Source organism: Strongylocentrotus purpuratus, unplaced genomic scaffold, assembly GCF_000002235.5.
Source record: "Strongylocentrotus purpuratus isolate Spur 01 unplaced genomic scaffold, Spur_5.0 spur5_scaffold_12, whole genome shotgun sequence".
NCBI classification, from domain to species: Eukaryota; Metazoa; Echinodermata; class Echinoidea; order Camarodonta; family Strongylocentrotidae; genus Strongylocentrotus; species Strongylocentrotus purpuratus.
The window spans coordinates 16,550,265-16,574,474 of NW_022145597.1; the positions used below are offsets into that span (position 1 = coordinate 16,550,265).

Below are 24,210 nucleotides of genomic sequence, written 5' to 3' on the forward strand. Positions count from 1 at the left end.
GTTCGCCGATGTCCCATTGAAATGTGTGTAAACTTTAACACCTGTAGCCGATTCAATAGGATGTATGTATGTATGACGGTTTCATAGAACCCTGACGAGTAAGTTTTTTAATGATCTATTTCTGCATCTTAATCTGTTAGCTGACAATACTTTAATGCATGACCTTCTTGCGTTTGGCATTGCAAGTGAATTATCTCCTCTTATGGCATTTGCAGGGGGGTGTTTCCACAAAGATCCTAAGTTGAACTTATCTCTAAATTGGACTTAACATTTATGGAAAGCCGATAGCATCTTTGAAAATATTTTCAAAAGGTTACTTTAATAGGCATAAAATATTGATCATTCATATTTTCTATTATCAAGGAGATTTGATGTGGAATTTATAAAAAGACTAGAACACTTGAATTTTTGCTGTAATGTTTAAGTTAATCTAAGCATTCAGTTCGACTTAGGATCTTTGTGTAACACCCCCCCCCCCCAGAGTTTATAGTTAATGATATTATTATATCAGTGAGTAACAGGTTGACAGTTGGGTATAGTACAAACATTGACAATTTCTATTGTAAATATGTATAATATGTGAATTTACATTTGCAAATTTGCTTTGTATTCTGTGTAAATGTTTTTGTAAATTTGCAATAAAGACTTATACCTATATAATCACACAGTTCTCATGGTTGTGTATCCTACATGGTGTTGATTTATGCTCTACTCATGTTTGCAACATTGCCTAAAAGTAATTGTACTCCTATAATAATTTACTGGAAAATAATACTCATTTGCATTGGTTAACTCTTATTTTTAATTTTTATTCAATTCAACTTTATTTGTATGTACAATTAAATTCTGTCATAATGAGTTCCAAACTTCTAATGAGCAAAGACAAAAATTGATATAAGTAAACTTCATACACATAGTGCATGGGCATTGTTTGTAAACGAATGGAATACATCAACTAAAAGATAAGACGTTAACTAACAATATCTTCCAACAAGTATTATTTCAATACATGCAACTTAAAAAACAGGCATAAATGTAAAGACTTGGATTGAAATGCATGAAGATGATAAACAAACTACATAAGAGTGAGATTTGAATGAATTCTGTTAAAACAAATTACCCATTGTGGTCAAGGGTCAACAGGCCATAGTGCTATAATACACAATGCCTTTATAGCGTAAGTGAAACTGGATCCTTTTAACAGGTCAGTGAAAAATATATGTATTAACAAACTATTAACAAATACACAGGAGCGGTGAGCAATTTAAAATTGAAAGAAAAAAATACACCACCACCAACAACAAAAATATGGATACATAAGAATAGACGCAAGGTCTTTAGCAAATCTACAAGGAGCTGATGAGAAAATATAATTACTAAATCTCATCTTCTTATCGACTCAAATCATATCAATAAAATTTTGAGAAAATTGCACATGTGTGCACTGTAGGTCTACATGTAAACTTAAATTCTACACACCTTAAGTAGGAAACATCAATGTATGCCCAATGGAATGTGTTTTGACGTATCCCCACATTTAAACAATTAAACTAAACAGGTTAGGTTTCATTTATATTTAATATAAATTCCAGGTATAAATCACTGTCCATTGGGAATAAAAGATGTCTTAATTTTTATTATACTGTAGGCATGACCTCTGAAACAGGTTTCACTAAATTTTATTCCTTCAACAAATATTGCACATAAACAACATACCGGTCCCTGTACTTTTTAAGAGAATTTTCTTTTAATCAATACATGTACCGGTATGTAAAACAATTGACTTTGCTTACAGTAGTTAATTACCTTATTTACCTACTACAAATTGATATAAAACAATACCATAATCTGTATTTAGAAAAAGGTTACTGAATTTGTCACTATATTGACCAGTTAATAAAATCATCCCTTTTAAACTCATGTATTAGACTATAAATAAGTAAAACTACATAATAATTTAGGATATTTTGGTGTTAATAAAATCATCCCTTTTAAACTCATGTTTTAGACTATAAATAAATAAAACTACATAATAATTTGGGATATTTTGGTGTGATTTAATTACATGGAAACAAAAAGAAGAACTAAATCTTCATGAATATTCTCAGGCAATGTGGAATTTGTCTTAGTGCCTGAAAGGGTAAGAATACTAGAACCATGAACAAAGAATTGACTTCAAGGAAAACAAAAAAGAAATTTAAAGTTTGAAGAAACAATGAAAATCCAAGGAATAACTTGCCATTCCATCTATGATATGTTTTATGCTTTTAAATCAAATGTAGAAGAAGAAGAAATAAAGATCCTAGGAATAACATACCACTCTACAATATCTATATGTTTTATGCATTTAAAACAAATGTAGAAGTGCTCCATAGATATTCAACTACAAGTAAATTAAAATAAAATAACCTTCAAAATGTTCAAAGTTGCTGGCATCCACCTAATTTTCCATAAAACCACATATAGTGGTTGAGACATATGGAACAATATATCTGTTTACCAGTAAAAAGTTAACTGCATTTTAAAGTGGATTAACATGCAGTCATACTAAAACAGTGTTTTATTTTAATCTCACCATCTTACATGTACACAATTATTCAACCCATGCATCTCTGAAATAGAATATTATTTAAAGAAATATAAATCTCTTATTAAATCATTAGGAATTTCTATTAATCAAAGGCAATCTTCGGTCTTGATTTGTAGTACACATAGAAGACAATGGCACAGGCGATGAGAGCAAAGGTTGGAAGCACAACGTACAATACGTTTCTCTTATTGTCCAAGTTCTCTTGTTTTCTGGAGCGCTTCTCCTTCCTCGTTTCTTTCTGCGCTTTGCCTTTAAGTTGCCTCATGATGGATGTTCAAACAAGAAAAATGATTTGTTTCTGCGTAAGAGAGTAGAATAAAAATGAAATCCAAATTATTGTAAAGCTATATATTTGAACAGAACATTGTTCTGTATCATCCTTTCTCCCCAAAATGTCTGGAATAAATGTTATTTCTTGGCCTTAATTAGTCTGAACATGCTAACAAAAATAAAGAGACTTATTCTAAATTTCTATTTAATAAGTTCACTAAGAGTTAGAGTCTTAGTTAGTAAAAGTAGTGACTAGATCTAGTCACTCTAAGATTCTATACTTTACCTAGGATAGCTAGCGATAGAGGCAGGGCACTTGATATCTTCTGCTTTGTCCTTATTTAAGTTGAACCCTGACCTGAGAAAGAAAAGATAATTTAGAATTTCAGTCAATCAGACAAGGGGGAGGGGGGGGGGGGGGGGGGGGGGGGGGGGGGGGGGGGGGGGGGGGGTAGTGAGCAAGTTTTTTTTCAACCCCCCCCCCCCCGTGGGGAGGGGGGGGGGGTAGTGAGCAAGTTTTTTTTCAACCCCCCCCCCCCCCCCCCCCCCCCCCCCCCCCCCGTTGAGCCAAAAAGAATTGCATACGATCTCCCTCGAAGCAGTTCCCCAAAGTTGACAGCCCTGATGATATTGATATCAATATCATATTACAGCTACAATACAGCTACATACAGTCTACACCAGCATCCTCTACAAAGCCACGCCGTCCGCTGCGGCGTCTCATGGACATCAATTTCCGTCTCGACATAAAGACAAGTCCTTACGACGCGACGATTTAATTTGAATATCACTGAATTACGGGTAAACATTTACAAAACAAAAAAATGAACAATTTTTTTCGTAGATAATTGTATTAATAAAAAGCGACTTACAATCATAACTTACTTTTCGTTGAAAAAATGGCAAAATATATATATTTCTACAGGTGAGATTATGTCAGGCTGTGATACGTGGCTTCGCGTCGTGGTGTATTTTCTCTTGTGCACACAGTGTACGCGTACAGTACGTACGTCTCTATGTTTCGCTGATGCACACATGTTGAGTAAGTTTTATGTACAGCTATCTGTGCAAGAGAAGGTCAGCGAATAAATCCGTTGGTAGCGCAAGTTTTAAAGGGAAAACATTTTCAAAACAAGTCACATTTGTAAGTATTTAGTCCTAAGTATTACATTTTTGAAGTTCAAATTAAACTAAAGAAAACCGATGTATAGATGCCCTAGATAATCGATGTGTTTATATATGAGAAACGAATAAGTATAATATAGGTGTAACATTTTGATATGGAACTAAAAAGTCGTCGTTCGGTCCCATGTGTTCAAATTGATGTTTGTTGTCGTGATTGATTGGATTAATTAGAATAGACCCTAGATCTAGCATGCACGAAGAACTTCTTCCTCTTCTGATTAAGATTCTTGCAAACTTTATGTGTGAACCGCAATTTACGTCCATTCGAGTGCTATTTACATTAATACAGTTAATTTACAAATATTTACAAGCTCATGTTATAAAAAAAAGACAAAGTCATAAGTTTTGCCTTTGGCCTTTGCCAAAACTTTGCGCATTGAACAGTAGGGTCTAACTTAGATCTACAACGAGTTTACGCGCTCATCTCATTGACTGACCTGCTCGAGCGGCTTCGAATTTAAGTGCGGCCTTAATTATAATTAATAATATAATTGCTGCATGAAACTTCAAGCCATTATTTGATTGTAGACTAGGCAGTCAAATCTAGCGAACAGTATCATCTATCTAGATGCTGAACAGGCGTTGATGAGTATTACCATAAGAGTAGAAGTAGAACATGCTCTAACATTAAAAATGAAATAGAGTATATTCCTCACTGCATTTGCTTAATTAAACCTTGGCTTTATTCCTTAAAAATTGAGGCAGCTGGAGAGCTTGGCTGGCCATTAAATATGAAATAAAAACCTAAGAGTATAACAAATGCCCAAGGCTTTTTCATCAAACAGGTATTGTTGACTTGAAATTATTTACCTGTAACATTTTCTACTTTGTACTAATCTATTCTGTTCAAAATTAGCTCATGAGTTGGTTTCATCTCAAACTGAACCATGTCTGGAAGTGTCCGGCAAGGAAGCTTGACCAACAGAGGGAGTTTCAGATTGAGCCCAAATGAAGAAGCAGCTGTTTTGAAAGAGGAGAGAGACAGAAGACGGAAACTGAGATTAAAGCAGGTATTGTAAAGAAATTTTAATTTTGTTTGTCTTCCTAATCAACAATTAAATGTTTGTTTTGCTAATCCACTAATTAAAACACCAACTCATTCTTATAGTATGAGTAACGTTACCAATAAGAAGTTTTGCTCTTGGCCTACGAAAAAAAGTAAAACCAATTGAATATTCAGATAGCAGCTAAAAGTTTGAATAAACAATCAGTAAACATATTAGATATCTCTCCTCTATAAAAGCTTAAATTTATATTCAACTATATTGTTTTCTTGTGTATAGACCTACAACCATGTTTGTTATGTTTTTATGAAACAGGCCACACAAAAAGAAAGAAAGAAACACATCAAAGAACAAAAGAAAAACAGCAAGTTTATATAATTCTTTGTTTAATTAGACACCAAAGTTAGTGATCTTGGTGGAAACATCCAATATGTTGAAAGGTTAAGGTACCTGAAGGCTGAAGCACAAAAACTGTTGATTTAGCACTGACCTGTGAACTGTTTGCTCATCAGGTTCGTGAACAGGACAGGCTTTTTGCCAAGCAACTCCTCGTCAGGACCAAGGCAAAGAAGGAGGCAGAGGTCACAGCACTATCTGTCAAATTGGAAGAGGAATGGAAGGCTGTGCAGAAAGAGAAACAAGAAGCCCTGAAGGAGATCTATAAGCAGTGCCTGTCCAAGGTCGGAGATGGCCACAGAGAGGCAAAGAATCAGGTAGAATTTCACTCAATGGAAATATCCATTCAATTATTTCCTTTTGGCCTTTATTATGCCAAAATACTTAAATTATTCCTTTGCTGGTCATTTTTTTTTTTTCATGTACCTTGATATATATATATACTGTATACAGTATTATGATCTTCATTTTCATCATATGATTGCAGGGGCCTCAGGGAGAATAGTATAAATACTGACGAGGCTTCTCTTGGTATAGAAGACATTATTATTATTATATTATTTTTGTTGTTGTTATTATTGTTATTGTTATTATTTTTGTAATTATTTGTTATTGCAGAAACCATTGGATGAGGAGAGAGCAGCTGCTGCCCTGAGGAATACGAGGGCAGCAAAACAGCGTCATCAGGCGGCCATCTTGAAAGAAAGTGCAGCGAGGAATGAGAGTTGGCAGAAAGAAAATGCTCATATTATATCAAGAAAGAATGCACTCGAGGTTGAAAAGTAAGAACGCTAGATATCAAACGAAAAGTGGGGCATTGTTACCCCTTGAATCCTCAACTGGGTTACCATGGGATATCTTTTCGCATGAATAAGAAATATTTGACATTTGTGCTAATGTATTTGTTCATATTAGTTGATAAACATTGTATACGAAAGCTAGGTTTTACAAACTAAGGCTGCGATGAGTAGTCAAATACTCAAGTACTTGCACTGTTGACAACTACTCGTGTACGATTTTTCATACTCGAATAATCGGCCTCCATTTTTTTGTTTTGTTGTTGTTTTGCCCCTACCTGGCACTGTCCAGGCCGACGCTTACCCGTGCCAGGGAGAGCACGGGTAAAAATGTTTCTCAGCTCAATCACTGTCAAATCACCACTCAGAAACTCGGACCAAATGTCCGGATTTCTGTTTGGACTCTGAAGAAAATGGATTATTCTGTCATCTTTGGTTTTAAAAATTGGATTGTTTACTATTATTATTATTATTAAATCGACGCCTTCAACTGCAAATTGAAGTAAACTCGCGTGAGTTTTTGGAGACGGACCTGGGATACTTCTTCGGTAGTATGGTGGTGGCAACAAAAAAATAAAAAATAAATACAAAAACATGGCATTCCAGTAAGCCTAGGAGTGTACTCGAGTTCCTCATTACACAGTTATGCACAGCCTTAATACATGTACAAACCATTTACTGAAAGTGTGGCTCCCTTTGAAATATCTTCCTTTATATTGCATTGCTTTACATTGTTCATTTTTTACCCAAAACAAAAACGAAACTACTATACTGTTTTATATTCGATCATGGAATAACTTAGCAAACTTGGATTTAAAAGATACTTAATCGAAAGAAATTCATATTAGGCACCCAGGCATGAGGGCTGAGGCATTATATATTTTGTACAAAAACTGTTTCCCTGCTCCATCCCACCAGTATCTAGTATCTGAGTATCTAGGGGTTAAGTTGTCACATTGATGCTCTGACTTGTGCTACAGCACTTGGTCTGGGACGTTTGCAGTCAAAGATGTAGGGTTTAAGTATGAGTTTCAATGGGGGCCTTACTGTGTTCGGTTAGGGTTAGATGCAAACTTAAGGGGCGTTGCAAGAAAGTTGCAATCAATTGCAAATCCCCAGAGTCAAGCGTAAGTCTTGCGATTATTTGCAAATTTGCAATTGATCCCAACTCGACTTTCTTGCAATGCCCCATTAGTAAGAGAGGGAGAGAGAGCGGGGGAAAATAAAAGCTAGATCTAGTTGACTTAATTTAATTTTTAACACTTTAATCCTAACAAAATCCTATGAAATTTAGGAGACTAGTGGGGCATTGCAAAAAAGTTGAGCTGCAATCGATTGCAAATATCAGTTACAAATTTCGCAACTTGCAGTCTATCGCAACTTTCTTGCAACACCCCAATAGTGTTAGAAAACTGTTCGTGTACAGAATTGCCCCTATAGCAATTTTTCACTGGAGCACATGTATAAACCTCATATTTCAAATTGCTTCGCAGAGTAAGAGCCTCCCACATCGCCAACCTACCACCACCAAAGAGGGATCCTCTGGCCGACCTTGACCTTCAGAAACCTCCCGTTATGGTGACACGTGTGGAAGGGTTCTCCACAACTCATTATCATATCCCTGGAGAGTATGTAGAGAGGGCTGAACCCCATGAACAGGTGAGTTTTGGGTCATATATTTTTCAGAAAAAAAAAACCTTGTCAATTCAATTCAGTTACATCCACTTCTCTTCTGAATTGAACAATTCTTTTATAACCATCATGTTGTCTCTGTTGGCCGCTATTCTTCTTTGATTGATTATGTATTCCATATTCTTTTCAAACTCATTATTATCTGAGGGGTCCTTAAGAGCTCTGCTTTTTAGTGGACCTCTCCATTTCCTCAAAATATAAATGCAGTTAAATTTATAATCCAATTTTTGTTTTTCTCAAATATATACATTACTGTTAAGATTTGTTTATTACAAATGTATTCATTAAGTGGTGTATTTTGTGTGAAATGAACAAATCAAAATGAAATGAAATGTAATTGTTGTTCCTTCAGGATGATGCCAGGCAAGCAGGGAAGGAGGAGGATGAGAGATTGAGAGGAGAGACGGAGAGGCTCCAGGCGGAGCTGAGAGAGAGGCAGGAGAAGGCCGTCCTGAGGCACAAGCATGCCAAGGGCAAGGAGCTTCTCAAACAAGATTACGAGAGGCTTCTTCTGGACCTGAGCGATCTCCAGAATGCAGATAGGAGGAAGAGGCAAGCGGTGGTGGCTGATATTCCAGTGAGTAATTTTTTTGTCAATGACACAAGGTTCTGTAATGAATTCATAGATAGGTAGATAGATAGATAGTGGTGATTATTTTACTCGACTGCTAAGAAAGTATAAATGCTTTTTAGTAAGCAATCAATCAGAAGACCAACGGCTTTAGGTCCTCTCCGAGGGACCTGGTAATGAGGATTGATGGCTTACCAATTTAAGTTCTGAACAAAATACTTATCCTAACTCAAAACCTAATTTAAGATTCACCAGCCTAAGCTTAACCCACTTGATAAGTGCTCTGCAGCGATGCCCCACACATCATGAATTCATAATTTGAACTCTGGACCGAATGCTTATCCTAAATCCTAACTCAAAACCCAACCTGAAATTCATCATAAGTCCAACCCGAACCCATAGCTGTGGTGAAATATACTCTCAGCTTTATTTCATTAGAGATTTAGGGTTAGGATTGACATTGCAATTTAGGTTAACTTTAGGGTTGCAGTTCAGTTTAAAGTAAGGCTTAGGGCTGGGGTTAAAGCCCCTATGCACTAGTTTGGCCAGGAAGGATTAGAGCTTACTGCATGGTCACTGACAGGTGGGTATCTCATCAAATCAGCTCTCAATTAACATAAGAAAAAGGGGACCATGGGGGACCAATGGTCACTGATTAGACATTGTTTGCTATATAGAGGGTGCAAGTAGCTATAAGTAGTGCAGTGGGGCTTTAATTCTCTTAAATTCCTCCCTCTTGCTTTTCCTTTCAGCGCCAGGTCTTCCAACCCCCTCACAAGCGATTAGAAGACAAGGCAGAGAAGCAGCACCAGTTAGAAGAAGCATTTGAAGACATGTACATGAAACATACAGGTTAGTTTGGAGCATAAATTAAAAGTTGTGATTCATCTTAATAATAGTCGATAATGCAAGTAATGATAATAATACTTATGAAGCACTTATATTGCTCAATCTACATGTATCTAGTAAAATTATTATGTACATTATTGATGGATCAATCTTGATATAAATTCCTCCTTCACCTGTGCAGGCACCATTAGTATGTATTTTTGTGACTATATTTGCCACTGTGCTAGTAAGAAATAAAAAATAAATAAGTACAAAATAAATAGAGGCAACAAAAGTAAGAATAAATTCACATAGCATTGCTAAATGACTTGGTTCAGGGCCATTTCCCCAATCCCCAATTTTGGATAATCAAGATGAAAACAAAATACATACATGTATACTTAAAAGGCTATATTGTTTTTTAGGGATTTGTTTCATAATTTTTTAAAATCAATAACAAGTTATAAGCTACTGAAATCCATGCATTTGATTGGCTGTTAGTAGATTTGTCAAAGATCTGTGGCTGTTGTTATTGATAACAAGTTTTTATAAAACAGTGTCCACATCTGATCTATGCTTCACTCTATGTAAACAATAGATCTGCATAAAAGTCTGTTTGATGTATGAGGTTATTCCAAATCATGTTGTACTGGTAATGTATTGGTGCTTTTACCTTACCTACTCGATTTGATCCCCAGACTATGCTGGGGACATCACACTAGCCCTAGAACCCAAGGTCCCGGGCCAGGACACGGACCTGGACCTGACGGCTGACACCACCAGGAACGGGGAGGATGAGGACCAAGAGGTCACCTTAGAGAGACCAGGTCTTACTCGAGAGAACCAGGGCTTTACCAAGTACCCGACTATGAGTGCCGAGGCCACGCAGGGACCGAGGACTGATGATGGGACGGCACAGCAGAAAACCGTATCTGCCAGAGCAGGTTGGTAATGGGATAAATGTTTGTATATACTGGGGAGTGTTTAATCACAAAGAACTCTAAGTTGGACTTAAACATTATGGAGAGCCATTCGTAGCCTTGTAATGAAATATATTAAAAAGCAAAAATTCAAGTATTTTAGACTTTTCATAAATTCCACATCAAGAAAGTGAAATCTCCCATGATAATAGAAAATATGAATGATTTGAATCAACATTTTATGCCTTTAAAAAAACTTTTACAAAATATTTTTATGAACGCTAACAGCTTTCCATAAATGTTAAATCCAACTTAGATATAAGTTTGACTTAGGATCTTTGTGAAACACCCCCCCCCTCCCCCTGGGCTTGTATTCTGTCAAGAGGACCAAATTTACCCCCTGATATGCCGAGTTACTTTGATGATCTCTCAGCCAGAGGGGGTAGGTTGCACTGTCCCTTGTAGGGTTAAATATGGCCTTATTCAGTCCTCTGCTTTGATATGGAGTATCAGGTGCCAACATATCAAATTATTGTAATTCTATAATGAAATGAAAAACATGAAATTCATTTAAATTAAATCATGCCGAGAAACTGAGAAATTAGTTTTTCATTGACATTTTTTGTATTTATTTATATACTTAATGATAAAAATAATCTAAAGATGAAAAAGTTTGACACTTGTATAATGGACCATCTCTGTTTTCACCTCAAAATATGGAAAAGGAAAGATGTACCGGTAGTATTCAATCAGAAAAAAATGGTCTATAAAAATTTGAGTATGTGTAAAATGCTACATGCACCTATACATGAAGGTTAAATGGGATTTGTAAATGTTTGTTATATACTTGGGCAATGAAGAACTGAATGAGCCCATCTTGAATCTTTAATTCAGAGTCTGCTTTCATTTTTTTAAATTTCATCACATTTTTACAGAGATGCTGAAAAGATTGATGGGTAGGGTAAGAGGACAGCAGGATGATTGGAAGAAACAGCAAACCAAAGCTCAAACTCCAGTGGCCTCAGGTCAACCCAGGGTCATACCAGAATCACATGCTCAGGAGGAAGGTAAATCACTTGTAAAAGACTTATTGAAAAATAATTCAAGAATGTAAACATGAACTTGAAGCATACCTGCCAACCCTTACAAATAATCCAGAATTTTCTGATTTTCTGGATTTTTAGGACCTGAAAATTTTGAATATTCTGATTTTTCAAAATTTTGATTTTTTTAAATTTTATTTTAAATTTGGTGCTAAAGCCAACTTAAGCTTCTTCTATCATGTGCCGCAGTTTGAGAGTTCACGTATTATGTGCATTGAATGGCTGCATGATCGAGCAGCGAATTTGTATTCGCTTTCCTAATTCTTATTTTCAAATGTTGGCAGGTATGATTTAAGCAACAAAACAGACTACATGTATTGTAAAGGCATGCCTTAGATTTTTAGGAATCTACACGTTAAAGGTACTATGTCCCATTTACAGGCCCAAAAAATGAAAAGGTTAAATTCCAACGGCATTTGAAAGATAATACTAATTTAAAAGTTCCCTAAAAAAGGTGGGGCTTGAAAATGTCTTAAAGTGAGAAAATAACGACTATTAGTTGTCAAATCGACTTAGGAGCTATAGAGCCAATAAGTAATAGTCTTGATTTTGAGACTATTGTACCGAATGGTCATACGTTTTATGCTGCGCAGAGATTCAATCAGTTTAATTTTGGCCATCACAAGAAGTGTGTTATTGATGTAGACAAATGCTCATGTACCCTTTACAGCTCATTTTATGTATGTTATTAACAAAACAAAAAAAAGCCAGTCAGTCACTCGATAGTGTCTGACAGTGAAGTCTAGCAAGTAAACGAGTTTCCTTGCATAATTTGAATATTTGGACACTGCTACTGTTTAAATGACATGTTCATAATTCCTGCAAAGTTCTACAGAATTTGAGATGCAAAAGGGACATAGTACCTTTAAAGGTACTATGTCCCTTTTGCAGCCAACCTCAATTATGAATATGTCATGTATGTCCTATCTGTGAAATTTAAATGTTAGCAGTGTCCTCATATTCAAATTATGCAAGGAAAACCGTTTTCTTGCTAGACTTCACTGTCAGACACTATTGAGTGACTGACTGGCTTTTTTCTTCTTTGGTTATAACATACATGAAAAGAGTTGTAAAGGGTACATGAGTATTTGTCTACATCAATAACCCACTTCTTGTGATGGCCAAGATTAAACTGATTGAAACTTTGCACAGCATAAAACGTATGACCATTCGGTACAACTTGTCTGAAAATCAAGACTATTACTTTTGGGCTCTACAGCCCTAAAGTCTATTTGACAACTAATAGTCGTTATTTTCCCACTTGAAGACATTTTCAAGCCCCACCTTTTTTAGGGAAGTTCTAAATTAGTATTATCTTTCAAATGCAGTTGGAATTTAACTTTTTCATTTTTTTGGCCTGCAAATGGGACATAGTCCCTTTAATAGGTTATATATATATATTTTTCTTTCTCTCTTTGATTACCCCTTCCACCTCGTGTATATTTATGTGATCAACAATATTGATGAAACCAAGACCAGCTCAGGATTTCAATAGAGGCTCTGCTTAATGAATGTAACCAACATTTTTTCTCCTGGTACTGGCACCCTATTATTTGGACTTCATCACTGATTAAAGCCAACTAAAAGTGACTACTGAAATGTCGCAACTCCCAAATCTGTTATACAAAATATGCATTGCACTTTAACTTGATGATCTATGGATACTTCAAAATGTTTTAAATTATTTCTTTAAAAATACCCTTCACCCTATCCCACTTGATTATGATGAAATTAAATGTCAGTTCCATTTAATTTTCACAAAAATTAGAAATCGCTACCTACCCAGAGTCTGAAGAAAGTGAGAGTCACGTTTCCATAGAAACCACACCCACCCAGACCTTGACCACACCCTCTGAGCTATCAGAGCATCCCATTGAAAGCGGGGAGACCAGTAGCACCACCACCAGCGGCGTGCCAAGATCCCTTGAGACAGGGACACTGTCCGAAGTGTCTTCCGAAGCAGGATCTACCCTCCTACACCCAATGGAATATGCCGCCAGGCTTAGGGGTGAACAGGTGAGATAATGAAGAAGTGTATTGTGCTATTGTGTCTTAGAGGGGTGTACAGCACCTTCATGTTGGAGAGACTTGTTTGGTAAATGTTGTCATGAATTGGTATAGATTTCTGAAGCAGGATCTACCCTCCTACACCCAATGGAATATGCCGCCAGGCTTAGGGGTGAACAGGTAAGATAATGAAGAAGTGTATTGTGCTATTGTGTCTTAGAGGGGTGTACAACAACCTTCATGTTAGAGAGACTTGTTTGGTAAATATTATCATGAATTGGGATGGCTTCCTTCTAGCAATCTTGCCAGCATTTATTCTCAGATGAAATTTCTTGGGTCAAGGTACATGTAAATTGTAGCAGTGGACAGTAGAGAAATTTAGTCAACACATAAATCCAAATGACTATTAAAAGCACTTCACAAGCATGCCTACTCTGTGCGGCTAATAACAATTTATTCTTGTAAAGGATAGAACAAGTATGGTAGATACTATCGAAACAAAGATTACTTTGGAGAAGAAAACTTTCAGGGGACGAGAGGATACTCTTTTGTTTTCACTTTCGTTATTTGCTTTCTTTTAAATGTCGCCATTGAATTGTCTTTCTTTCTGATTTCATTCTTAAACAGCTTGCTCAGCAAGCAAGGACACAGGAAGATATCAGAGCCATTGGAGAGGAGCAACAGAAGAGACTTGGTGATCTGAAGCAGACTGTCCATGTGCCTTGGGACACCATTGCCCAGTCTCAGTGGCCATCGATCCCACCTGAGCAATATCGAAAGGGTGAATTCACGAGTGAGAGAAGACCCGGGGTAGCGGATGCCAATCTTGTACCTGGAACATCTGGATATCCTACTCCTGGCGCCTCACCAGGAAAAATGTTGCAGAGTGGTGTACCTGTGGGAGATCTGGCAGGTACAAATTCCAGGAGAATGGACTCTGCACAAACTCAGAGAGTGTTGGATCGGCCACAGTATGAGCCACAGATACATAGACCACTAGAGTATCCTCGGTTGGATAATGTCACAGGAAGGGGTCCTGATGGCCAGCCTCGTCCAGGAGATGACACAGATGGCTTGCTTCTCATGCAGCGCAAACCAACAGTTGTGGAGAAGAGAATAGGAGTTCAGAGTACACCCTCTGACAGTGACATTGGTTCTGATCAGGTCATCGATCTTCAACTATTGGATGAAGTGGTTCACGATGTTCCAGGTACAATGCAACAGACATTAGATGAAGAATCTGCTGTAGATTGGCTCCAGAGAGCAAGAGAATACCAACAGAGACTACTGGACAGGCAGAAACAGAGCCAAGACTCGCTGCTTCATGCACAGACGAAGCTGCAGGAGCGCAGGGATAGACTGATGACAAATTATCCAGATGTTAAACTTCCCGATTATGTGCCATACACAATGCAAGGTGAAATGGACAGAACAGAATGGCCATCAACCCAACAGTTTACAGGAAGTTTGGCACCTGTAGTTGGAGAATTCCAAGGTGAAAGAAGCTATTATAGAGAGGGTGAAGAGAGCACATATGATAGAGGAGTCACGTTTGAACCAGGAAATAGTAGAGGGCAGCAGACTCTAACTGCTGACATATCTCCATCCGCAAGTTCAGAGGAAGCTATAGGATATACAGGGAACCGTCATCACGTTGGATATGAAGAAACACTTGAACCTATGGGAAGCTCAAGGGTTTCTCCTTCAAAGAGGAGACTAGGCTTCTTTCATGACCAAGATACAAGAGACTCTCGTTTTGCACCAATGGCTGAGGAAGCTGTTTCTCAGACCTCTGCAGAAGGAAGTGTGAATCTGAGCCTTGAGAGAAAAAGTGACATTGGTGATAATGGTGTTTCTTATCTACAGGACACCGTTGGCCACGCAGAGGACAGTGGAAGAGAGACTGAAGCTGAAAAGGCACTGACAATTCGTCATCAGCAGTTGTTGGAGGAGAAGAGGGTCCTTGAAGAGAGACAGAACGCTCAGCAGCTGAGACTTATACAGAAGCAGAAAGAACTTGCGGATCAGATTGAACAACAGCAAAGAAAGTACCAGGAAAGGAAGAAAGCAGCCAAGGTTAGCCCTTCCTCCAAAGGACCACCTCCGGAGCATTCCCCATCCATTCCACAAGGCATTCTTCGAGGGAGCGGTGTTGGATCTCACTCCCCTGGCATGCAGCCCAGCACAGGACAGTATCAGTCATCCTCTGGCATGGACTTTGGAAGGTCTTTAAGTCAGCAGATGGATATGAGGAGAATGCTGCAGGGCCAGGTCTTCAAGCCTCAAGATTTCATACATCACCTCCAAGCATCACAGAGCATGGGTTTAGAACAAGAAGATGAGTCTGACGTTAGCCATCAGTCTTCTTCAAGAGCATCGGGAGGCACCCAGGAGCTTGGTAACATGATGATGGGTGTGTTAAAACCTCATGAACTGCTCCCGCACCTTCAAAATCTCTTCACGGACTCCGATGGCTCACTTCCGGATAACGTATCATCTTCTTCTTCGGGTCTCATTCAAGAGCAGTCTCTTAGAGGATTGGATTCAGCTGAACAAGGAACTCGATCATTTGATGGAGGGTATTCCCACTCTGGACATTTGCACTCTTCAGGTTTGAGTGAAGGTACTCTTGATATGGACTCAACAGCATCAACCAGCCTACAGCATGCTAGGTTAGCAGGTGGTAGACTCCAAGGACAGGTGTTTAGGCCTGCTGATCTGATGGCGGAACTTAGGGCCATAAACCTGCAAGTTGGAACGCAGGGCTCATTTGGAAGTTCTAATGAGTTCACACAGTCCAAGTCTGGAGAGTGGAGGCCAACTTTTAAAAGTGGCACATTAAGCGGATCAGAAGGGCCTGATACCAGGTCTGGACCTTATCAGCTTCCGGGATCATTGCATGGTCAAACTGCTTTAAGTGAGCAATCTACAGGAATCTCCTATCACAGTTCGCAAGGCACCAGTGAACTGAGTGGTGCTAGCAGAGGCCCAAAGGGAGTCTACACAGAACTTCTCCAAGGTCATGTATTCAGACCAGAAGATCTGCTTCCTCATTTACAGAATCCTCTTTCACTTTCCCAAATTCTAGATGGTTCCTCAATGCCAGAGCCTCATTTATCATCCACTCTTGCGCACTCGGACACCTACGCAAGTCCGTATACACTGCGGCCTGAAGGAGATGGTGGCGGCAGTTACCATCGCGATGATGACGTAGTTCAGGCTGCATCACCTGACCTGGATGATCGGGATCCTATCCAGTATGACCAACCTCCAGTTTCAACATTCTTGCCTATGACTATGCCATCGCATCCTGCCCCAGGTTCGCACTTTATGAGATCAAGACGTCCTCCACCTGCCAATCTTCAACAGGTCGCCATGCTCCCAGAAAACATGGGGCCTCACGAATTGAGCACCATCCTGGAGATGGAGACGTCCGCTGATGAGAGGATGCACCTGTACGGAGTGGGTGCAACTCCTCGGAACGTGATGGAGTCGTCCAGAATATCCAGAGCAGATGAAACAGCAGCCCCACTCCATTTTCTGTCTGGAACTGAAGGTAACCTTGGAGAGAGATTGCCCACGTTTGGTGGTCCAGCAACAGCTGGGGTTCAGGGAAGGTTTCAGGGAATTCAGAGGATGGACATGGACAGAAGTGATACTGAGTGGTCACAAGGTACACTACCAGGAATGCAGACTCCACACGGCGGTAGAGGTAATGCTGGATCTGTCATTCAGATCTCACAGCCCACTGTGGCAAGTCTAGAAGCTGAACTCTACAGTACTCAAGAAATGAGGACACCTCGTTTGATATCAGATCTGCAAGCAAGAGATATGAGTGTAGCAGCTTCTACTCTCTCAGAACACACGCTGGAGGATGAAAGTGTTGTAAACGTCAGTGCTGTTGATTATTTCAGTCGGCATACTGATGGTCAAGGAAGGTCCGTGATAGGGGAATCATTTGGATCATATGGTGCAGATATAAATGTAGGATCATTAGGCGTGCATAGAGGGGAACCAGCTGGAGAGAGCATGAGATGGAAGGACTTGTTGAAATCATCTGATGATTCAGTAACGTCAAGTAGTAGTGATGGAGTGGAGAGAGGTGGAAGGGATCCTCTGCGTCAACCAGTTCCGGCAGGTGATGAGGCCGAGGACTTCTTTCCTATGATGGAGACAGAGAATACTACCATGGCAACTCAAGATTCCATGCATGATCATTCTTATGATGCAAAAGATGGCACTGGTACTCACACCAATGCCCACAGAGAACAACTTGGAGCGATGCGGATGCAGAAGCATTTAGCTGCTGGCCTGAATCTGGATTCCAGCTCCAGTTCCAATGGCCAGAACAATGGTTACGCTCCTAGGACACCATCACAGGAGGAGTCCACACCGACCAGTAGCTCTAAACTCAGCACCGTCATAGGAGCAGCAGTGGGAGGAGCATTGTCAGGTCGAGTAACTGATGAAGATGACTCACCTCTGTTTGTTCCAAAGTCATCTCAGCAGCAAGAACAGTTTCATTTCCTCAGCACAGACACCCAAAGAGACAGAATGGAGCAGGGAATCACAGAATTCCATGGTCAGTTTGGTAGAGTTTTACCTGAACAGCATTCAGAGGAATCTCGTACGTCCACCTCACCTGGTCAAAGACAACCTGAACCACCAATCCCCTTCCAGAGACCATACAAAGCCAAAGATCTTGCAGCAGGAGGTTCTAGACAGGGGTTCTTTGGGGATCAAGACATAGAAATTGCCGCTTCACAGGAAGAGTACATTAGGGATATGCTGGCTTCTTTGCAGGTGAGCTAGAATTAAATTACATTCATGGATCAGAAGACTAGTTAAAGTGTTACATAATCAATTTACTGTCACCACCAGCATCAATATTGGTCTTTATCCTTCTTCTCTTTCATCATCATCATCACCATTGCCTTTTTAAAGTTTTGGTATTTCCTCAACTCTCTTGAACTTTCTGTTGTGGTGACCAATCGTAATATGACATTTATTTTCCTTTTTAAAAATGTTAGTAGGTATTAATTTGGGTAGTTCTATGCATTCTATAAACTGTACCTGTATATAAAGAAGGTAATAGTTAGGTCCTAAATACGCTACAATCATTAAATTGATGAATACTATTATTTATTTTTTTACATTTACATGTAGTTCTGAACTTTAAAATTTAAAATCCTTTATTTTTTAAAAATCTAATTTTACAACCTAGCATGGTAGGCAGAGAGGTACAATAACAATGCCCCTTTTCTCAGACGTCTCACTGAGTGGATACAGTATGTCACAAGATGGATCAGTCTCTGAGATGAGGTCACCAGTCAAAGGGAGAGAAATGACATCACTTGAGGTATTTGAGTTCCCTGTGCAATTCGGTATCAGTACTATCTAACATTTTTTGTTGCTCTTCACTAAAGCTACAGTCCCATATACGTCCCGGACCGTCCCGGACCATCCCAAACCCCATCCGGGGTGATCCGGGATTCGGTCCGTGTTGACACCGTGTTGGCACCGGGGTGGTCCTGGATGGTCCTGGATGGTCCTGGGCGGTCCGGGAGTCGACCCCGGATGTTTTTGACGGTCAAAAACTGCCGGGGTGGTCCGGGACGGTCCGGGACAATAGTTTGATCCGGGGTGATCCGTGTAGCCACCGTGCTGGGTCCGGGGTCATCCGTAGTGGCGCCGGGGCGGTCCGTGTTGATCCGTGGCAGTCCGGGAGTGAGTTATTGACCGCCCAGGACCATCCAGGACCATCCAGGACCACCCCGGTGCCAACACGGTGTCAACACGGACCGAATCCCGGATCACCCCGGATGGAGTCCGGGATGGTCCGGGACTGTCCGGGACGTATATGGGACTGTAGCTTAAAAGCATCACACTTTTTTGAACAAAACATCCCGGACCATCCCGGATCACCCCAGACCATGGTCCGGGATGGTCCGGAGTGGTCCGTGCTCGTCCGTGCTGGTCCGGCTTTATATGGGACTGGGGCTTTACATTTCTCAATTTTTGGTCTAGATTGGAATTTATCTGTTTGCACTGAGCTTCTGTTTACATTTAAAATTTGGGTCAGAATTGAAGTTATTCGTCATTGAAGGTTTGTGAGTACCAGACCTGTGTCAGTGTCAAGTCCTTACACGGATAATTGGCCAAGTTTTCTTTCACATCAATTATTTTGTTCATATTTGAAATGTTTGGTAGAACACTGGGGTTTTAACAATCAACAACATATTTATGGAAAAAGGGTTGCGTGTGAAAGGTTTGATTCAATTTCACCATTTAAATCTTTCTTTCTCTAAAATATCTATAGATCTGTTTTAAGTTCCTTATATTTTGAGTTATTATTATCATGATGATCATGATCAATGTTATCATGATCATCACGATGGTGAACATCATCACTGTAGTCATCATCACCATCATCATTTCATAGTCAGGACCATGATGTAAAACAGATTTTGTATCTACAATGTATATCTGATTCTTGTTATCGTGATTAAATACATTTCAATAAAATAAAAAAATGAATAGTCGCAATCATCACCATCATTATTTTTATTTTCATTCAGTCAACCATGGACCCCAGTGGTAAAGAACTGGTGCAGCAGCATCTGGCCCTAGCTGGAACATCTCACCCTGAAGACCGGACCTTCCCATCTCTGGGAGACCTCGAGATGGAGACAGGGATCCTGGAGGAGCCAGATCTCACCTTTGCTTCGTCCTTTAACACCACCGCTGACTCCACCCTCCAGGCTCCAGGGGTACCGGCTCCAGCGGGCGTGGGCCCCCATGAGGTAAAGGGATGTGGATGGTGTTTGTGTTTGAATGTGATGAGACAGAGAAGATAGCATTGAGGCTGATACTGGAGATAGTGATAGACTGTTGGTAATGGTAAAGAGGAGAAGAAGAAGGAGGAGGAGGAGATTGAGGAGAGAGAGAGAGAGAGAGAGAGGGGAGGAGGAGGAGGAGGAGGAGGAGGAGGAGGAGGAGGAGGAAGGAGGAAGGAGGAGGAGGAGGAGGAGGAGGAGGAGGAGGAGGAGGAGGAAGAAGAAGAAGAAGAAGAAGAAGAAGAAGAAGAAGAAGAAGAAGAAGAAGAAGAAGAAGAAGAGAAGAAGAAGAAGAAGAAGAAGAAGAAGAAGAAGAAGAAGAAGAAGAAGAAGAAGAAGAAGAAGAAGAAGAAGAAGAAGAAGAAGAAAAGAAGAAGAAGAAGAAGAAGAAGAAGAAAAAGAGAGAGAGAGAGAGAAAGAGGGGGGGGGGGGGGGTGTGGGGTAGGGGTAGGAGGAAGAGGAAGAAAAAGAAGAGAAAGAGAAGAAGGAGGAACATGATACAATAATTTGATGACAGCGATAACGGTAATGATCACAAGGATAAAATTGGGTCCAAGAAAAACTTAATGGTAAGACGGACTTAAGGTTCCTCAGTTTAAATCAGTGAGCAATCTAGATATCCAGTAATTGTACTTAGACAAAGTTTATTGTTATAGATCGATGCTATTGTTAGCGTTATTATGTGACCAGCCCTGAAATCATTTTGATGTATGCTATCGCTTTGTTCTTTCATTGAGCAGCAACAGGAACCCTCAACGCTGGATATATCACAGTCCTCACAAGGCAGTGCCTCCATGTCTCTGCTATCCTTCCAGCATCATGAGAATGAGCTTCTGGAAGCCAGCCCTCAGTCATTTTCCAGGGTCACCAGGTCAGAAGGTCAACTCAGGGTCACTCAAAGTCTCACCAGCACCACTCGTCTCAGAGTAACCCAATCTGTAGGTCACGTGAAAGTCGTCCCCCAGACAACGATTACCAGTCAGCAGGAGAAAGACCCTCTAGACGGCAGCCGTACGTCAAAAACAGGGGTCACCAGGTCAGAAGGTCAGGTCAAGGACCCTGATCGAGCCGCTGGTGGTGGGCCAGGTATACCTCTTACAATTAATTTACAAAAAAGCTCACTCTAAATCTGATGATGATAGCAACACTGATGATGATAATGATGTAGATGGTGATGATGATAATGATGATGTTGATTGGTGAAATCTAGATTGTGAAGATGACAACAATGATTTGGTATGATGACGATGATGATCATGGAAACGATAATAATGATAGTGGTAATTTTGATGATGATGGTAATTGTGAGGATGATGATGGGTATGTGATGATGGTGATGTCAAAAATAAAAATGATTATAATAATAGTGATTATGATTATGATGGGGGTCATGTTGATGATAATGATAATAATGATATGCCTGGTTTTCCTGTGTTTGCACAGTATCGCTCCAAGAAGCCTTCCAGCAGCGCAAGACCGCTTTCATCCAAGCCTCGGAATCTCGCAAGAGAGAGGTCAAGGAGCACGCTGAGACCAGAAGCCAGGAATCCACGGTCTTTGCCAAGACAATCCAGGATTGGAAGAGGTCGAAGGTGAAGGGTCAGACGAAGCAAGCTGCAGTGAAGAAAGCATCGGGAAGCAAAACTGGTATGAAATATTTTAAAACTTTTTATATACAGGTACACAGTACTCATAGCCTGTTGCCTTTTATGTTATGTTGAATTATCATGTTTAGTTATAAAGGCCTAGTGTTATTTTTTCAGTGTCCAATAACATTTACAATTAATGTTCAAGATGGCATATTTTAGTGATATTTGTCAAATGCCTGGTTTGATGCAAAATGTACTACACTCATTTTTCTGTTTGGTTATATATAGCTTGGTTAAAACTAATTTGTAATAAAGTAGAAAAAGTTTTGCTTTTGAAAACCTGAATATGTGTGGTAATGAGTCCATGAAACTCTTTCTCTATACCCCATATTCACGTTTGCTGATACAATTCAGTCTTGTGTTTTCTTTGAAGTAATATTTTTGTAAAGAAATTGTTGTGTTGAATAAAAAATGGTAAAAATAATGATCCCAATTTTATCTGGAATGGATTATGGAGTGTATTAAAAATCCTCATTCTCATTTCAATTTGCCTCCCTTGTATATAGGCCAGTTCTCCGCAGACACCACCAGTGGTTTGAGCTCAACACTGAAAACCCGAACGGACAGAAATGCAGGGCAGAAAGAGATGAAAGAAAGAAGTCTCAGGTATTTAAAGACGCATAGTAGTGGGCTCTCAATTGGGTATTTTACACCATTCGGGTATTTACTCAATAACATGTGTTGTCAATCACAAGGATTAGACTTTAGTTTTATGACCAACAGGCCTTATGTAATGCTCTGTATTTCCCATCAATCCCTTGATATGGTAAAGTTATTATCTTACATTTCCGTCACCTGAAGACTCTCCAAGAGACTAGAGGGGTATTTCTTGATGGGACCACAGGTTTGCTGTGAGACTTGTTCACCCATTAGGCCTAGAAAAAAAAACGTTGTATTGCACTTTGCGACCAACCCAAAAATCTTGAAATCTATGTTCGGTTTTTAATTTTTTAAAAAATTTTTACCATTTTTTAGAGAAAAAAATGTAGCGTTCAAAACTCAGAAATATCAGTCCAAGAAAGGGTAAAAAAAAAAAAAATGGTTTCTAAACGACCGCCCCATGTTTTGTCACATAATGGGCAATACATCTTTTTGTTGAGACTGTATGTTGAGTTGCCCGTTAGAGCCCACTACTAGATCAGAGGTACAGTATCAAGCATGATGATACCTATTGGGTTAAATTTCAACTTTTCATTATACTTGGGTTTATATATGGCACAAATCAAGATCAAGTGACTTGAACTTGCCTATTGATACATGTACATGTAGTTAAAGGGATAGTTGAGTTCTTTTTCAGACCGCAAATTGTAGGTCCTAAAAATGCACAAATTTTGCTTAAAGATAAAGTTGAGTTCTGGTCATGCATTTGTACTGTGAAAAAAACGGTGTGGAATCGATCAGAAAAGTTTGAACGTCTAGCTTTAAGTATTGGTGTGTACTGCAAGGTTCTGGAATCACCAAAATAAAACGAAATTTGGTCCAGTCTTGGTAAATTTACAATTAGTACTGTACACAAAAAGATGTATATAGGGTTATACGAACATGTGGCATAAAAATCCGTCCAGATTTTTATGTTGTTACAAGCCATATTTAGAATATGAACGCATTTAAAAGCTATGCTTTTCAGGGAACAAGTTTTATCTGATGTTCTTCCACACTCGCATAATAACAATAATGCTAACAAATTATTTTTCACTTCTTTCCAGAACTCGACCTTCTTTTTAAAGGGTGCCAATTACCCTAAAAATATTTTGCTGTGTATGTTACAGGTTCCATTCTGATACACTATGTTCAAAAGATGAGCTACAGTGGTACTTCTAAAAAGCACCAAATGCACTCTCATTGAGTGGTCATTATATTCAAGATTCACTGTGTGTCTAAGGTTGTATAGTGGAAAAGGAACTTGTAAACAATGAAGGAATTCAGGTATATCTTTTTAACTTTGTTTGCAGGCTTTACAGTCAACTGGAAGAGGTCAAGAAACAGAAGACAGAGAAGGATCGGCAAGATTCCTACGCAGCCAATAGGCAGAAGAAGAAAGAGTTTGAGCAGAAACTACAGGCCAAGCGAATGAAGCGGACGTCTTCCCTAGAGAAAACAAAGAAGGACAAATGAAACAGCAGAGAGAGATGGGCTAATTTAAAGCCCCACTGCACTACGTGTGGCTACTTGCTCCCTCTATATAGAAAACAATGCCTAACCGGTGCCTGTTGGTCCCCATGATCCTCTTTTTCTTATGTTAATTGAGAGCAGAGTCGATGAGATAACCACCCGTCAGTGACCACGCTGGGTGGTCTAATCCCTCCTGGCCAAACTAGTACAGACAGGCTTTAAGCATCATTTGTACTCGCCTTTAGATAGG

At 39.4% G+C, this 24,210-nt stretch overlaps 1 protein-coding gene and 1 long non-coding RNA gene across 2 annotated transcripts; one reads left to right on the forward strand and one right to left on the reverse strand.

The window, feature by feature from the left end:
• Nucleotides 1–2,845: 2,845 nt before the first annotated feature.
• LOC115922655 lies at nt 2,846–3,853 on the reverse strand. Its single transcript, XR_004063533.1, has 3 exons — nt 3,746–3,853; nt 3,147–3,218; nt 2,846–2,888 (listed from the first exon to the last, which is right to left on the reverse strand). It is a non-coding gene; the product is annotated as an uncharacterized LOC115922655 (long non-coding RNA).
• Nucleotides 3,854–3,928: 75 nt separating this feature from the next.
• Nucleotides 3,929–24,070, forward strand: LOC763378. The gene is made up of 17 exons (XM_030981947.1): nt 3,929–4,004; nt 4,902–5,055; nt 5,562–5,762; nt 6,064–6,227; nt 7,736–7,901; nt 8,287–8,511; nt 9,258–9,357; nt 10,032–10,277; nt 11,189–11,320; nt 13,125–13,372; nt 13,991–18,166; nt 18,588–18,722; nt 19,942–20,166; nt 20,940–21,285; nt 21,643–21,846; nt 22,355–22,454; nt 23,801–24,070. The coding sequence occupies exons 2-17, from the start codon at nt 4,933–4,935 to the stop codon at nt 23,961–23,963; spliced, it is 6,954 nt and encodes a 2,317-aa protein (XP_030837807.1). The 5' UTR covers nt 3,929–4,004; nt 4,902–4,932; the 3' UTR covers nt 23,964–24,070.
• The last annotated feature ends 140 nt before the right edge of the window (nt 24,071–24,210 follow it).